Source organism: Lactuca saligna, chromosome 7, assembly GCF_052625555.1.
Source record: "Lactuca saligna cultivar CGN05327 chromosome 7, ASM5262555v1, whole genome shotgun sequence".
Taxonomy (NCBI): domain Eukaryota; kingdom Viridiplantae; phylum Streptophyta; class Magnoliopsida; order Asterales; family Asteraceae; genus Lactuca; species Lactuca saligna.
Window position 1 is genome coordinate 135,963,770 of NC_136423.1, and position 19,004 is coordinate 135,982,773.

General features: G+C 41.1%; 1 protein-coding gene and 1 long non-coding RNA gene across 2 annotated transcripts; both read left to right on the top strand.

The window, feature by feature from the left end:
• The first annotated feature begins 10,795 nt into the window (after positions 1-10,795).
• On the top strand, positions 10,796-13,048 carry LOC145004301 (uncharacterized). Its single transcript, XR_013662342.1, has 6 exons — positions 10,796-11,055; positions 11,236-11,256; positions 11,821-11,890; positions 12,400-12,468; positions 12,643-12,685; positions 12,814-13,048. It is a non-coding gene; the product is annotated as an uncharacterized LOC145004301 (long non-coding RNA).
• Positions 13,049-16,669: 3,621 nt separating this feature from the next.
• Positions 16,670-17,878, top strand: LOC145004300 (xyloglucan endotransglucosylase protein 1-like). Its single transcript, XM_078963191.1, has 3 exons — positions 16,670-16,953; positions 17,132-17,325; positions 17,410-17,878. The coding sequence occupies exons 1-3, from the start codon at positions 16,681-16,683 to the stop codon at positions 17,804-17,806; spliced, it is 864 nt and encodes a 287-aa protein (XP_078819317.1). The 5' UTR covers positions 16,670-16,680; the 3' UTR covers positions 17,807-17,878.
• Positions 17,879-19,004: the final 1,126 nt, after the last annotated feature.

The following is a 19,004-nucleotide window of genomic DNA, read 5'->3' on the forward strand; positions in this document are numbered from 1 at the left end:
AAGTAACATAGGTAATCAACCGTTGTTGTGTTATCTCGTAGAATGGATGGGTCAAGATTGCCGAAGAATCTTGATTGAATGACTTCCCATGATATCACAATACAAAACAGGATAGATATCATTAGTTACATTCGGGAGGGAGTCCCGGGATGAAGCTCCGACGATCTAGTTAGTGTGAGATCTAAGAGAGATGGTAAGTGATTACAGAAAATAGAGAATTCCATCCCCTCCTTCGTGAGGAAGAAGGGTCCATTCATACGTATATCAAAGGCGTGTCTCCCAAGCATGTAGCAGGAACTAGGATCAACCGAGGGCGAGCTAGTAAACAGAGAAGGCGATGTTTTTAAAAAAATGGGGACCACCACTATCTCTTTCTGCCTGGGCACAGAAAAATTATCACCAAGAACATCTGTGATAACACCAAGAAGCTTAGGTATGGACACCATGTTGCACATCTTATCAGGACGAAGGCCCATTTCATCAGATTCGGTCTCTTCGTTTGACGACAGCACCACACGCAAACTACGTTTTTTTCCGGATAGGAGCATTACTTTTTCCTACTTCAACCACCACATGAATATCAACATAAGCAGAGGCCGAAAAATGAGCTGGGAAAATGGCCCGAACAACCGGTTGGGAAGGTGAGGCAGGTCTGCTAGAACCAGAATTTTCACCTTCTGCTGATAACAGTTCAGCGAGTTCCCACATACGTTTTTCAAATATGGGAGGGGGAAAAGTCTCCAAAAGGTGAACCTCACGGTGACAAAGCTTACCCTGATAGTGACTACACATGGCCATCTCCAGGGAAATCTTGGCTTCGGCAACTGCGAACATAAACACCAAGAATGAGAAGTCACAAGCAAATAAAATACCCTGTTCTTATTTTTTTTAAAAGTGGGAGAGAAGGAGATGAGCGAATACCACATCTCACGACAAATAACTACGCCATCTTCCTACGCGGCCACCAGGCGGCACTCATACCGGCTGCGACAAGGATGAAATCTTCTCGATTCTCCGCAATGACAGTAATGTTTCTCAACCGTTTGCCAAGAGTTAGGTTATCCCCGAATAGCTTGGGAAGACGGTCAGGAAAGTCTCAGGTTTTATGAAAACCATGCCCCACAAGCTTTCGGTTGATCCAGAGCCATTTCGTCTGCCAATTTTTCTTCTAAGTATCTTGTTCGGAGATCAACTGGCGAATGCCCTGCCTTTTCGCCAGCATGTAGACGCTGGAGTTCGTAGACGCACAAAAGAAGTAACTGAAAACCCAAAAAGTGGGTATGTAACCAAGAGATTGATAGATTAGTTCGAAGCCTATGATCTTGTTAACGACACTTGGGGTTAATCTGTCAACGGAAAATCCATAGTAGAGATGGAAAAAAAAACCCGTATCCAATGAGTACCTGAAACCCTAACCCGAATTGACCGGGGATGGGGACGGGGATGGGTATTACTCGAATACAAAAAGCGGGGATGTGGATGGGGATGGTTCTACCTGTCGGGTACCCCCGTACCCGAAACCGGCCCCGATGGGTCCCCGATATATATATATATATATATATATATATATATATATATATATATATATATATATATATATATATATATATATATATATATATATATATATATATATATATATATATATATATATAGTATTATTTATGTTTTTATTTTTAATAATGCATAAGTAAATGTTGAGTAGACAAAGTAAGGTTTTTCAACAATCAAACGTATAGTTTCAGGGAGACTTTTATGTCTTTTTGTTAAATGATTTAATTTGTAAGCTTGAATGTTATTCTTCGTGTTTGAAGACATTTAGTGATTATAGTGTTTTATATTAGTTATGTTAGTTTTTGTTTTGTTGGTTAATATATAATTAGGAGTTATTTTTCATAAATGCTCAAAACTTTATAACGGGGAAAAATCCCCGATTACCGATTGGACATCCCGATACCCATTGGGTATAGGGATGGGGATAGAGTTTTAATCCCCGATGGGTATAGGCCGGGGATGAGGATTCGTTATGGGGATGTGGAACATGAAACCCGGTATACCCGTACACAATGTCATTCCTAATCCGTAGTGATGCATGATCATATCAAACAAGTCAGATGTTGGCAGGCGTAACCCCGCTTCGAACAGAGGAACAGAACCCACACTTTCCGTTGAGGACAGTCATAGATCGATTATCCTTTCGCTGAAATCATCACACAATGCTTCGATAAGAAACCGAATCATTCTTGCAGAAGTTGGAATTCCTCTATGGTAGGGACTCTGCCATAACGATCCATTGTCAAGAACGGATGACTGATAATTTTTTTTTTTTTTTTTGCAAAATGCTACAACGAAAGCAAGGAAAGGGGGCAAAGTTGAAAGGCCTTGGGTAAAGGGGGGGGGATTTAAAAGACAAAATCGGCATCAAGAACCGTCTCGTGATAGATCTGACACATATCGACGACGCTATCCAAAAACTGTCGAATGCTAAAGATAATCTCAGACATACAATGTGTTGCAATATAGGCTCGAACGGCGACACTACCAAGCCAACGTGTATGCCTACAAACCTAAGGGACTTGTTAACGAATCCGTCACTAATAATGTTAAAAAAACAAGAAGTCAAACTAGCGCCAAGCCTGGCTTGGTTAAGAATCTGGTCGTATCCAGTCTAAGGCCAAGGTCAGGCCTCCGCCAATACGGATCCATTGGTATGGTGGTTAAGGGTTGAACTTCACCATTCTCTCTTCTCCCATAAGAAATACCCGGACAAACATGGAACCAATTAGAGAGTTCCACTTGCCCATCTGACGACATCCACAATAATCATAATATAGAAGATTCTCCGCTAGCCAATGAGGCGACAAGACATAAAGACGTGATGAAGGATCCTTTAATACGGATCCGCCATGTCACGTCTCACGAGGTAAGGCTCAACAGAATTAGTTAGAAGTCACTCGCCTCTCAAATAGGTATAAAAGGACCCTGCTTCCTCACGGAGAAGAGGATGAACTCTTTTTCTCTCAGAATTACCAAATCTTCTCTCAGAACCAATTCTAACTTGATTGTCGGAGCTTCGTCCCAGGAATATCTCCTAGACATCGACTAATGATCATCTTTTTCCTTTGTACTTTGATATCAGGAGAAAGAACCAACACAACACTCACCCTTAGTCTCAATCTAACCATCTCCGACATATCACAATATATATATATATATATATATATATATATATATATATATATATACATATATATATATATATATACATATATATATATATATATATATATATATATATATATGTTGTGAAAATCGCTCGGCGGTCGACCGACGTTAAGCAATTAATTGGAGTAGATGAGGATTAATCGAAGATTAATCGGGTATGCTAAATTATTAAAAAATTAATAAATCCAAAAAATAAGTATTTGAAAATTTAAAAATTTTAGTATAATATTTTAAAATTTGAAAACTTAAATGTAACACCGTAAATTTCAAAACAAATTTTTTTCAATTTTTATAAAACATAATTCCATCAATATTCATAAAAACAGCCATTTTAATTATCCAAACAAGACAATACAAAATCCCAAGATCATAATATCAAGCTCCGAACGTGTGTGTGTACGGATCAAGCCGGCGCCTTCCCGCGGTCGTCACTAGTACCTGAAACGATAACATCAAACACTGTAAGCACAAGGCTTAGTGAGTTCCCCAAAATACCACATACAACATATATTAGCCACTCTAGGCTATAACTCTGTGGGTCCGTGCACCCAAACTCTGTGAACCCTCAGGTTCTAGCTCTGATAGACATGCACCACATAAATCACATAGAAATAATGCAGTACAACACATAACATACATAGCATACAAATACTCTATCACATAACTCTGGTTACCCACTCAAGGTAAATTATAGTGAGAAGACTCACCTCGCGTATCTCGGTATCTCACGAATCCTGGAAATCCCTCGTGCTCGATTCTCCGAGCTCTAATCCTCCTATAACATTATATGCTTCTAATTAACACTTTATATCTCTAGGGTTGACTATCAATAAAGAGTCAACACTGGTCAACTCTAGTCAACGGTCAACGGTCAACTCTGACCGGACTCGGCGAGTACCAAGGCCACTCGACGAGTCTGGGCGTATACACCAATTTCCCTGAAATCCTCCCTTGACACGTCGAGCATTCACTCAACTCGACGAGTTCCACCTGGCATGAGTTGTGGGGCCACCACGACTCAACTCGCCGAGTCTCAAAACAACTCGGCGAGTCCAGTTTGACTCAATCCACCGGTCCATTCTGACTCCCCCTTGACTCACTGAGTCCACCCTCCCCAACTCGGCAAGACCACTCACTGTGTGGTCGGGCAACATTCATGCTACTCGCCGAGTCTGTTCTTCGGACTCGGCGAGTCCGTGCCATGCACTGACTCAATCTTGCTCTAAAGGTCAGATCCAGTCCATTAATCCATAGATCCAGTCCCTCCAAGCTCATTTAGCACGTAAAGTTACAATCTTGATGCACATACAACCTCTATATGACCATATATGACGTTTTTGACTCATTTACTACAACACAAGGTCATGGACTCCATTGTCATACATAAAGCTTGATGAGTGAGACTCTCTGGACCTCTATGGGTTCAGATCCATAACCTCAACTCAAGGAGGGAACCAATGGGCACCAAATCATCCCATAAATGACCATCATAAGCCCTAAATTGCATAATGCTTCACCAAACAGAAAATAGTCCGAGATCATACCTCTAGAGTGATGATCTAAGCTCCAAATCCACGAAATAGCAACCTCCTTTGCTTCCTCTTGCCTAGAGTCTCCTTCTTCTTGCTAAATAACACACATAAGGTCAAGAAATGCTCCTTTCTCTTCACAAATCGCTCAAGAACACAAGGGTCTCTCACTGAGGGTTGGGTGAGCACAAATGACGGCCATAAGGCCCTTTAAATAGTCCTCAAACCCGAAAATTTAGGGTTTCATTACACAGCGCAGACTCGCCGAGTCCATATCCTGGACTCGCCGAGTCCAGGCGCGCTCCATTGCCCAAATCCGCGTCCCTACTCGGCGAGTCTGAGCTCCAACTCGCCGAGTCCCCCTCACAATACCACAAAATTAAATTTACAAGATACCTGGTAAAAATCCGGATGTTACAACTCTCCCCCACTAGAACTAGACTTCGCCCTTGAAGTCTCGCTCTAAAACAGCTCCGGATGCTGCTCCCACATCATACCCTCCGGCTCCCCGGTCATTTCTGATCCCCTCCGATGTTGCCACTGAACCAATACCAGAGGTACCTCCTTGTTCCTCAAAATCTTGATCTTCCGATCCCTAATAGCCACTGGTCTCTCAGCATAATTCAGGCTTGCATCCACCTGAATATCCTCAAATGGAACCACTGCCGACTCATCGGCTATACATTTCCTCAACTGCGATACATGAAAAGTGTTGTGAATCTGCCCCAACTCTGCTGGTAACTCCAGCCGATAGGCTACCCGGCCTACCCTTGCAATCACACGAAACGGACCTATAAACCGGGGCCCCAATTTGCCCCTCTTCCTGAACCGGATCACTCCTTTCCAAGGAGAAACCTTCGGGAGAACGAAGTCGCCGACCTGGAATTCCAGCTCGGACCGGCGTCTATCTGCATAACTCTTTTGTCGGCTCTGAGCGGTCAATAACCTCTGTCTGACCAGCTGAATCTGCTCTGTCGTCTGATTCACGATCTCTGTACTGCCCATCACCCTTTGCCCAACCTCTCCCCAACAAATGGGAGTCCGACACCTCCTACCATACAACAGCTCAAAGGGCGGCATACCGATGCTTGAATGATGGCTGTTATTATAGGAAAACTCTGCCAAGGGCAAATACGTATCCCAACTACCCCCGAAGTCCAATACACATGCTCAAAGCATGTCCTCAAGTGTCTGAATCGTCCGCTCACTCTGGCCGTCGGTCTGGGGGTGATATGCGGTACTAAAATGCAGCTTAGTACCCAACTCCTCATGAAATTTCTTCCAGAACCGGGAAGTGAAACGCGCATCGCGGTCTGAAACAATCGAGATCGGCACCCCATGCCGAGATACAACCTCCCTCACATAAATCTCCGCCAACTTCTCCGCTGAAGAACTCTCACCGATGGCAAGAAAGTGAGCGCTCTTTGTCAACCTATCCACAATCACCCAAATTGTATCGACTCCTCTGGCAGTCCTCGGCAATTTGGTGATGAAATCCATAGTGATCTGTTCCCATTTCCACTCGGGAACCTCCAATGGCTGCAACTTGCCATGCGGTCTCTGGTGTTCGGCTTTTACCCTTTGACAGGTCAAACACCTTTCGACAAACCATGCGACATCCCTCTTCATACAAGGCCACCAATACTCCTTTCTCAAGTCCAAATACATCTTTGTAGCCCCGGGATGGATCGAGAATTTCGATCTATGAGCCTCCTCCATCAATGTAGTACGCGTACCGCCCACAAACGGTACCCAGATCCGACCCTGATAAGTCATAAGCCCTCGACTATCCGATATAAACTCAGAAACCAACCCAATGACCCGCTCTCTCTTCTGCATCTCCGGACGCACCGCCTCGACCTGTGCCCCACGAATGGCATCCAGAATTGGAGCTATCACGGTCAATATCAAACATACATTTAGCAGTGGAGTACACCTTTGGCCCTGCGACTCGACGCGTCGGCTACCACATTAGCCTTGCCCGGGTGGTACAAGATCTCGCAATCATAATCCTTGACCACATCTAACCACCTCCTTTTCCGCATATTTAGGTTAGGCTGATCCATCAAGTACTTCAAGCTCTTATGGTCTGTGTAAATCGTACAACGAACCCCATACAAGTAGTGCCGCCAAATCTTGAGGGCGAACACCACTGCCCCCAACTCCAAATCATGTGTGGGGTACCTCGTCTCGTGAGGCTTCAACTGCCTCGATGCATATGCTATCACATGTCCCTTCTGCATCAGTACCGCTCCCAGTCCTAAAATCGATGCATCACAGAATACCACAAAACCTTCCATCCCTTCCGGAAGAGCTAATACCGGAGCTTCACACAACCTCTGGTGAAGCGTCTCAAAGGAGGTCTGCTGCTCGGGCCCCCATAGAAATGCAACACCCTTCCGGGTCAATCTGGTGAGTGGAACTGCAATCTTGGAGAAATCCTTAATAAACCTCCGATAATACCCTGCTAACCCAAGGAAACTCCGGATCTCAGAAGGTGACCTTGGCACCTCCCACCTCATCACTGCGTCAGCCTTGGCCGGATCGACCAATATCCCTTTCTGGTTAACGAGGTGTCCTAGAAACTGGACCTCCCGCAACCAGAAATCGCACTTGGAAAACTTTGCATAAAGTTTCTCCGATCTCAAAACTCTAAGAACCTCCCTCAAATGCTCCTCGTGCTGCTCTCTAGATCTCGAATATACCAGAATATCATCAATGAACACAATCACCGACCGATCCAACATCGACCGACATACCCTGTTCATGAGGTCCATGAACACAGCCGGGGCATTGGTAAGCCCAAAAGGCATCACCACAAACTCATAATGCCCATAACGCGTCCTGAATGCTGTCTTCTGGACGTCCTCGTCCCGCACCCTCACCTGATGATAGCCCGACCTCAATTCAATCTTGGAGAACCAAGGTGCTCCCTGTAACTGATCGAATAAATCGTCGATCCTCGGCAACGGGTAACGGTTCTTGACCGTCAGCTTATTCAATTCCCGATAATCAATACACATGCGATGCGAGCCATCTTTCTTCTTCACAAACAGGATGGGTGCTCCCCACGGCGAGCTACTCGGCCGAATAAACCCCTTCCCCAGCAGCTCCTGAAGCTGCGAGGATAACTCTTGCATCTCTGGAGGCGCAAGGCGATACGGCACCTTAGCGATAGGCGCGGCTCCCGGAACCAAATCGATACCAAACTCCACTTGCCTCACGGGAGGCACACCTGGTAACTCTTCGGGAAAGACATCTGGAAACTCACGCACCACCGGAACTTCATCCACCGAACTCGGTCTCTCGGAGATCACTCGCGTATCCAACACATACGCCACGAAACCCTTACAGCCCTGCTGTAAACACTGCCTCGCCCTAGCAGCTGAACAAAAGGCTGATCCAGAACGTGTACCCTCGCCGTAAACCGAAAGAACTCCCCCACTAGGATCTCGTATAGTCACCAGCTGACGCTCGCAATCGATAACCGCACCGAATCGGCTCAACCAGTCCATGCCCACTATAACACAGACATCACCCATCGCAATAGGAATCAGGTCGATCGGGAACTCAACCCCAAAAATCTCCAATACACATCCCCGGAGGACCTCTGTGGCACAAATCACTCTGTCGGCGGCTATGGAAACCCGCAGGGGCAGACTCAGTGCCCCACGACTAACACTGATATGCTGACTAAATGTCAAAGATACAAAAGATCGACTCGCACCCGAGTCAAATAACACTAAAGTAGGTACAGAATTCACAAGGAAGGTACCTATGCATAGCATAATATAAGCATAATATCTCAACACCATAAATAAATAATAAAAAGGAAGCGTACCAGCCACAACGTCGGGTGCAGCGCGGACCTCTTCCGCAGTCAGCTGAAAGGCTCTCCCCCGAGCCCTCGGTGCCTCGGCCTTCACGGGCCGACTCTCTGTAGCAGTAGCTCTGATGGCGGCGGGAGCAGACCCCTGAGATGCTCCGCGCAGCAGCGGACACTCTGCCTTCCGGTGTCCGGTCTGGTTGCAGTGGAAGCACACTGCAAATCCCTTGGGGCAGTCCTTGGCCATATGCCCCTCCTTGCCACATTTGTAGCAAGACCCTGCTTGACAGACTCCATCGTGACCCTTGCCACACTTTCCACAAGTGTGGCCCTTCTGGCTCCCGGGTCTGAGATCAGCGGGCTTGGCCCGCTTGGCTGCCGGCTGGGACTGTGCCGGCCGCCGATCCCTCCTCAGAGACTCCGCCTCCTCCCTGGCCTGAGTCTCAAGCTCAATTTCCCTCTTCCGAGCATTTGCCTGAAGCTCGGCAAATGTCCGATACGAGGAGTTCGCAGCGAACTCCTGAATATCCCGTCTCAGAATGCTCAGGTAACGGCTCATACGTGCCTGCTCGGTGGACACGTGCTCAGGGCAGAACATCGCCCTCTCATGAAACTTCCTCGTGATCGCTGTAACTGACTCGGTACCCTGCTTGAGGGTCAGAAACTCCTGTGCCAGACGCTCCCTCCCCACCTGAGGGATGTACTCATCTCGGAACATGGTAGTGAACCTCTCCCAGGTCACTGCCGAAAGCTCAGTCGGTGTGAAGTGCGCCGTCACAAACTTCCACCAGTCCTTCGCTCCCAAGCGAAGCTGGTTCAGCGCGAACCGAACCTTCAAATGCTCAGGGGACGAGCAAGTGAAGAAGCATCCCTCCATATCAGATATCCACCTCATAGCTGCCACCGGATCCTGCGTACCATCAAACTCTGGTGGCTTGGTGTTGCTGAACTCCCTAAACAATGTCGCATCACCTCCCTGGGGTCTTGCCGCAGCAATCGCAGCCTCAGAAAGAGCGGCATAACGCTCGTCAAATGTCTCAATCAACGCGGTCTTAATAGACCCGAACATATCTGGTATCTCAGCTCTGATGACCGCAGCCACCTCCTCATGAATGATCTGTCGAATCTCCTCATCACTAGCTCCGACATCCTCTGGCATATAACGTGTCCTCACCATGATCAACCTCTGAAATACAACATGCGATAATTAGAATTCACTCGAACATTCTTACATTCGACAATCCACCCCTCCTTGATTTTTTTTGGCATCCCAAGATTCTTATTTGGACTGTGTACCGCACCGGTGCTTTCAGTAGTACGGGCCCAATACTACTGTCCGCACCGTCTCAGTACACACCCCAAATCTTCCTCTTCGGATCCCAATCCCCAAGTACTCTATTATACTTAAATCACTTTGAAATAGATCTCACACAAAGCCCTAGCTGCTACCTAATTACTCTCGGCATCTCATAGCAGCTCACCCCTCCCTAGGCTAAGGCATCACAAAACAGGCCACTCTAGTCCTATTAGCAATACCTAGCCTACTCTAGCATGCAAACACATCACATTAATAATAACTATCACATAATATAAAGGTATTTTGGGAATTCACCGTTCGGGCGCTGGCTGATCGTACACACGTTTCTTCCTGGAAAATCTTTTACTCTTAGAAAATTTTGGTTTTATTTTGAAATATCTCTTTAATTCCTCAGTTTGAGTTCAAATACCCCCGAAGGTGTACCCGAATCCCTCAAACCAAGGCTCTGATACCAATTTGTAACACCGTAAATTTCAAAACAAATTTTTTTCAATTTTTATAAAACATAATTCCATCAATATTCATAAAAACAGCCATTTTAATTATCCAAACAAGACAATACAAAATCCCAAGATCATAATATCAAGCTCCGAACGTGTGTGTGTACGGATCAAGCCGGCGCCTTCCCGCGGTCGTCACTAGTACCTGAAACGATAACATCAAACACTGCAAGCACAAGGCTTAGTGAGTTCCCCAAAATACCAAATACAACACATACACTACAAATAAAATTACATTTAGTGGCACAAAATTTTAGTGGCATATTTAGTTTTGTGCCACTATATTAGGTTTTTAGTGACACATTTCTTTATATGCCACTGTTTTAAATTGAAAATTCTAATTTACTTTGTACGTTGCTTATTTGCTTCTAATTTTCATTACCCGCTCGTTATTCCCTCCAACATTAAAAGCTTTGCACCGACCCTTTGCTCTCCTAGGTCAAAACTCAAAAAACATTTGAAATATTGGATCCCCTAAATCAAAATCCCTTCCAATTTGCAAACCCTTGTCGCTCTTACGCCTCATTTCGTCGCTCGTTGCAGGTTAAATCTCAGGTTGAAGTTCATTGCAGATTTAATCCATCTCGGTATCTCTCTGTCGGTTGAAGCTCTCTATATCTCATCATCTATTTCATCTTGTTCTCTGACCCCCGAAAAGTATGATTACCGAATCTAATTTGACTACCTGGTTTCTTTGTTTGCTGCTTTTCTTTTTCTGGTTCCTGATCCTATTGTATTCCCACAATTATAAGTAATTGACTAACATATTTTGATTCTTCTTTTTGATGTTCTGGCGTCTTCTACTTTTCTTCCCTAAATTTAACTATATCTTAACAGGTGGATTCATTGTTGCAAAAGGTATGCTTCCTAGTTATTGGCTATTGTACCTAATTTACATATTTTAGATGTGAAATTCTGTTAGTGTGTTGATAAATTGTTGTTGTTCAGAAGTTTTTGGCATTTCTTTTTCAATATTATTGGAACATCTTTCATGTTTAGAGACGCACATCAAGTGCTCGACGAAATTCCTGAAACAAACACCACTTCTTTTTCATTAAGTTAGCCCTTTTTAGTGTCTCTGTAGCTTATTTGTCATTAATAGTAACTCAAAATCAGTAGCTCTAGCTTTTTGCAATTCCCATAAGGTTGAGGCTGGTTCACAAAGTGTAATGAGAACAAATGTTTAAACATATGTTTCCACTACAAACATAAACAAACCTCCAAATTTGACACATTAAATAAATAGGTTCAAGCTAATAGATAAGGTAATTGCAATCTTTACCAAAAAATACAGGTACAATCTATATATTTACATGACAAAGTCATCGAATAGTTAAGGGCCCAATAATTAATTGTCTAAATTGTATTTCATAAATATTTTGAATTTAGACGACTAATATTATTGGCTTATTGATTTACCAGAAGGTTGTTGAGGTGCGAAAAAAATTGTTGGCTGATATGAATAAAGTACTTGAGAGGATACTTCAAAGAGGTAATGTGAAACTAGAAGATGATAAAATAATTGTTAAGTTACATAAAGCTTTTAGGAATAGGTGTGTTGAATACTTCGTCTTGTAACATGCATGTGTTTTATAATTGTTTTTTATTATATATGTCATGCATGTGTTTTATAATTTTTTTATTATATATGTCATAATTTGGATGTAAAGATAAGAACAAGATTCTTGTCTTAGATAACTTATTAACCAAAAAAACCCATTACATAAATACATAATGATTCAAGTATTTCCATTTAGAAAAATCTTATTGGTGTTAATCGGTTTAACCAAAAACAATTGAATGCACCGGTTAAGTTTATACGGTTTTAGGTTAACCGAATAAGACACCCGAAAACCGAATAACCCGAACCAAGTAATCCTCTTTTTATTCGGTTTCGGTTTTTTTTCCGCACCCCTAAATAAGTTGCTATAATCAGCTCCTTTTTATTTATATATCTTATTTCTAATATTGCTAACACTTTTTTTTCCATTTGTGAAACAGAGGATGGACCAAAAGAGTTGAAGACATTGCAACATTCTAAACCTTTAATATGTTTTGTTAAAATCATAGGTAACATTGATGTGCATCTTGTTTAATTTCTTAACTTTATGTCTTTTTTATACGAGTTGGTACTTTCCATTTTCATGTCCAGGTTGATTGGATGATATTTTAATACACAAATTAGTCTATGCCTTGACTATATGTTTTAAAATATATATAATTAAACCATGCTTCTGGTTACAGGGAGTTGTCAAAATATGTTTCAAAGTAGGCTAATGAAGGGAAGGTAGGCATTTTTGTAATTTTTCATGTCTTGTTTCTATATAATGTAAAGGACCTACACTTCTTTTTACATCATGTTTGTTAATAATATATAAACATGTTTTTATATAATGTATTATGGTTATATGATAGGTAATTGTTCAGAAGTTGGATAAATAAGAAGAGCAATAATACAAAGTTTGAGGTCAATGAAGCTTCGTGTTTCTTCCCCAACAATTATCTAGTTCAATAGTATTATGGTTTAAGTACTTGCACACCATTTTCAATTATTAAACTTTTGAGAAGATGTTTTTATTTTAAATATATTGAAAATATTGTTGTTAGACAAGTTAAAATTTACGTAATGATATTGTGTTTCCATTTAATATCTTAATTGTCTTATTATTATTTTATATTATCTTTAAATTTAATAAAAAAATCATATCTAACTTGTTAAAATATTTTTTTTGTTACAAAATGTCATTAAAAGCATAAAAGTAATATTTATTTTAGCAGTTAAATAGTGGCATAAAAATAGTGTCACTAAAAACCTACCACTTTTTTAGTGGCATAATGAAAAGTGCCACTAAAACTCAATAAGGTTTCAGCGACACAACCAAAAAGTGTCACTAAAAGTCTTTAGTGGGAGCGTTTTTAGTGGCACTTTTTTTGTGCGTCGCTGATTGTACAAGAGGCCTTTAGTGGCACTTTTTTGGTTTTTAGTAGCACTTTTTGTGTGCCACTAATTGTCATTTTATTTGTAGTGATATTAGCCACTCTAGGCTATAACTCTGTGGGTCCGTGCACCCAAACTCTGTGAACCCTCAGGTTCTAGCTCTGATAGACATGCACCACATAAATCACATAGAAATAATGCAGTACAACACATAACATACATAGCATACAAATACTCTATCACATAACTCTAGTTACCCACTCAAGGTAAAGTATAGTGAGAAGACTCACCTCGCGTATCTCGGTATCTCACAAATCCTGGAAATCCCTCATGCTCGATTCTCCGAGCTCTAATCCTCCTATAACATTATATGCTTCTAATTAACACTTTATATATCTAGGGTTGACTATCAATAAAGAGTCAACACTGGTCAACTCTGGTCAACGGTCAACGGTCAACTCTGACCGGACTCGGCGAGAACCTAGGCAACTCGGCGAGTCTGGGCGTATACACCAATTTCCCTGAAATCCTCCCTTGACACGTCGAGCATTCACTCAACTCGACGAGTTCCACCTGGCATGAGTTGTGGGGCCACCACGACTCAACTCGCCGAGTCTCAAAACAACTCGGCGAGTCCAGTTTGACTCAATCCACCGGTCCATTCTGACTCCCCCTTGACTCACTGAGTCCACCCTCCCCAACTCGGCAAGACCACTCACTGTGTGGTCGGGCAACATTCATGCTACTCGCCGAGTCTGTTCTTCGGACTCGGCGAGTCCGTGCCATGCACTGACTCAATCTTGCTCTAAAGGTCAGATCCAGTCCATTAATCCATAGATCCAGTCCCTCCAAGCTCATTTAGCACGTAAAGTTACAATCTTGATGCACATACAACCTCTATATGACCATATATGATGTTTTTGACTCATTTACTACAACACAAGGTCATGGACTCCATTGTCATACATAAAGCTTGATGAGTGAGACTCTCTGGACCTCTATGGGTCCAGATCCATAACCTCAACTCAAGGAGGGAACCAATGGGCACCAAATCATCCCATAAATGACCATCATAAGCCCTAAATTGCATAATGCTTCACCAAACAGAAAATAGTCCGAGATCATACCTCTAGAGTGATGATCTAAGCTCCAAATCCACGAAATAGCAACCTCCTTTGCTTCCTCTTGCCTAGAGTCTCCTTCTTCTTGCTAAATAACACACACAAGGTTAAGAAATGCTCCTTTCTCTTCACAAATCGCTCAAGAACACAAGGGTCTCTCACTGAGGGTTGGGTGAGCACAAATGACGGCCATAAGGCCCTTTAAATAGGCCTCAAACCCAGAAATTTAGGGTTTCATTACACAGCGCAGACTCGCCGAGTCCATATCCTGGACTCGCCGAGTCCAGGCGCGCTCCATTGCCCAAATCCGCGTCCCTACTTGGCGAGTCTGAGCTCCAACTCGCCGAGTCCCCCTCACAATACCACAAAATTAAATTTACAAGATACCTGGTAAAAATCCGGATGTTACATTAAAATTTTGAAAATATAAAATTTTGGTGTAATATTTGAAAATTAAAATATTTAAGTATTTCCCGCCTATGACCGCCGATGACCGCCAAACCTGAGTTTGACGAATTTCCACCAAACACCCTGATCATAGTCAGTTCAATGCCGTCAAACGATTAATCACCGATTTATTGACCACCAAGGCTAATTTCTGCCACACACACACACAAACATATATATATATATATATATATATATATATATATATATATATATATAGAGAGAGAGAGAGAGAGAGAAAGAGAAAGAGCTTATGGTCGGTCTCCTGTTGCGGAGTGACTACAAGAAAAGACTTCATGATAACTTTTGTGTAAGTTTGGACTAAAATGATAAACTTGTACTATTTATGTTAAAATGAAAGTCTAGAATTTTAACTATGTTAGAGAAGATGCAAACAAAAATGAAAACTTAAACAAAATACAATAATTGCATGTTTGGCTCCAATAGACTCCAACACATAAGTGTTAGCACCGAAATGGATAAAAAGTTCCTAATTTGGTTAGATTCCTTATATGTTTGCTTATAATATGTTTTAAATCATTAATCAATTGGTAGTCCATCTTTGATAACTTCCTTTATCGATGGATATATAGCTAGTATATGCTTGTATGTACTTATGAGACATATATAACAATTGGGTGTCGGTTTGACAGTAAATATCATGTTGTTTTTCAGACTAATCTAAAGTTTTGTTATGATTGTTTTAATCTCCAATGTAGATATCCATTTTTTTCACATGGTAGTGACATGTTCATCCCATTCATGATACCATTTTTTCTTGGTTTCTTTCAATGAATCCATTAAATTTAAGAAAAAAAACTATAACAAATTCAAATATTCAATTATCACCATTAAAAGGTTTCGACTAAGGCAAATTGTTTTAATGTGCTACTTTTTCCCTATAAAATTACTTATTAGATTGAAACACAATTACAAACAGAAAAAGACAAATACGGTAAATTTCTTAATTGCCCTTTTCACAAGGTGTCTTTGTCCGCAACTGTCATCTTCAATTTCACACCTACAGTAAATTACAGTCACAACATCTATGTGCTTGTTCAAGCTTATGACGAATTTACTTTCCATGCAAAATTTCCAGAACTCAATCTTTCATTTATACGAAAACATTTAGTTAACATGAAGAATGTGATTGTTAAGATATATAATTGTGTATAATATAATAAGGGATTGAGTAATGAACCGATAATAAATAATTTCGAAAACCACATTCTAGGTTTCCATCCCATATTTCTTTCTTCAATGCACATAGATTTGACTTTGATCCATTTCTTATAAAAGGTTGATAATTTAGCGAGATTTTATATATGTTTGTCGACGATATGTATTAAATCCTTAATCAGTTGGTAGTTTGTCGCTGATGCTGATTGTAAAAGTTTTAAATACGATTTTACATTTTTAATTTATTAACAATTAAAACAATTTTATTTCACCTATCATGTCAAGCACCGGTCCAATTATGACAAATTTGCAAATTTTGAGTTGCCAGTAGTATTGAAGAAAAAAACCCACCGTTCCTCCCCATGTCCAGAAGAATAATGTGAGTTGGCACGCGTCCATTAGGCACCATGACATCCTTCACTAACACGGATAGTTCCTTGTTCAAATTGTCAACGTAGGCACACCTATATAAACGATCAATACTACTTCCCAAAACATACCATCTCTCTCTCTCTCTCTCTCTCTCTCTCTCTCTCTCTCTCTCTCTCTCTCTCTCTCTCTCTCTCTCTCTCTCTCTCTCCATATATAGAAACAATAATGGGAACGCCCAACTCTAGTATTTCTGCAGTTGTTCTTTTAATATCAATTCTAATAGTAGCAGCATCAGCAGGAAGTTTTTACGATGACATGGACATCACTTTTGGGGGTGAACGTGCTAAAATTGTGAATGGAGGTCAGGATCTTTCACTGTCACTCGACCAATACTCTGGATCGGGTTTCCAGTCGAAGCACGAGTACCTGTTTGGAAGGTTCGACATGCAACTCAAACTAGTACCAGGCAATTCTGCTGGCACCGTCACCACATTCTACGTGAGTACCATCGATCGGTTTCAATCTTGAATTATATATATATATATATATATATATATATATATATATATATATATATATATATATATATATATATATATATATATATATTGTCACTCACTTGTATTAATCTTTTAAAAGCTGATAATAACCATGTCTTTGTATTAAATCACATCAGTTGTCATCACAAGGTGCGGGTCACGATGAGATCGACTTCGAGTTCTTGGGCAACTCCACGGGAAACCCTTACACAATTCACACCAATGTGTATTCACAAGGGAAAGGAAACAAAGAACAGCAGTTCCACCTTTGGTTTGACCCTACTGCAGCCTTCCACACCTATACCATCGTATGGAACAGTCTAAGAATTATGTAAGTCACGCATCCAACATAAACATTTGGTTCTCTTCCTTTCTCATGTTTTTCTACTGTTCCTAAAACTCTTTGTCTCTGCAGTTTCTTGATAGATAACATACCAGTAAGGGTGTTCAATAACAATGATGCTGCTGGAGTCCCATTTCCCAAGAGCCAACCCATGAGGGTGTATGCCAGCCTGTGGAACGCGGATGACTGGGCAACCCAAGGTGGGCGTGTGAAGACCGACTGGACTAATGCGCCTTTCACCGCGTCATACAGGAAATTCAATGCCAATGCCAAAAAAGTTGGTCCCAATTCAGTATCTACAAACTCAATAAATGATAACCAGTCATGGAGTACCCAAGGACTTGATGCAGCTGGCCGAAACAGGATCCGATGGGTGCAAACCAAGCACATGATCTACAACTACTGCAACGACCGCAAACGGTTTCCCAATGGTATTTCAGCGGAATGCAAGACCTCTAGATTCCTTTAAGCCTGCTTACTAACTTGATATCCATATTTTTTTATTTTTTATTGATCGATTTCTGATCTTGACGATTATTTATTCTTTGATTCATTGTAAACAATCAAATTGAAATTACAAATAAATAAACAACTATAAGATTCCGTTTTCACTTTAAAAAACACATTCTATAGTGGCACACTAAAATAATTGTTCTCTTCATTTCTAATTATATAGTTCAATTGCTCAAAATTAAAAGTCGTAACTAAAAACATTATAATTTTTAAAATCATTTTTCCTTCGACACTACATACAAATTTCATTATGTGTAGAATTACCAACAAAAAATGATCCTCGTGGTTTGTCATTGTTTTCGATATGAAACATTGTATATGGTTGAAATTTGTGCAACAGAGGTCTTGTGATTATTGAAGAAACACATGCATTTACTTTACGACACAAAAACATGGGTATATGACCAAGTGATTGATGAAGATGTTAACTTTGAAGAGAAGAATTCCGAATTTGAAAAGTGTTATTTTTGACTTTTGTTACAGAAAATGTAAGCAAAAATGAAAACTTAATAAAAATACAATAATTGCAGATTGGGCTCAAATAGACTTAAACATACAAGTCTTGACACGAAAATGGGTAAAAAGTTGCTAATTTTGCTAGATTTCATATATGTTTGTTGATGATTTGTATTAATCTTTAATCAACTGGAAGTCTATCATTGATGGTTTCCTTTATGGATGGATATATAGCAAATATATGTGTGTATGTATTTATACATTTGAGACATACGCAACTATTAGATGCCCGGTTAGACACTAAATATCATGTTATTTTCAGAGTAATCTAAATTTTTGTTACGATAGTTTCTATCTCTCGTGTAGATATCCACTATGTTCACATGGTTGATACATGTTTATCCCATTCATGGTACCGTTTTTTTTTTTTTTTTTTTTTTTGGTTTCTTAAAATGAATATGTTAAATTTAATGAAAAAACTATACCATATATAAATATTCAATTATCATCATCAAAAGGTTTTGCCTAAGGCAATTTGTCGTCGATCCTCACGTATCCGAGCTTCGGTCCAATCAGCTGACGACACGTTTGGCTTCAGTGGCGAGCTCTCGCACGAGCCGCGTGTCCTTCTGAGCCTGGCTGGCCTCTCGCATGCGAGGCCACCCGGAGCCCCTCGCTTCTCCTGCTGCCACGCGTCC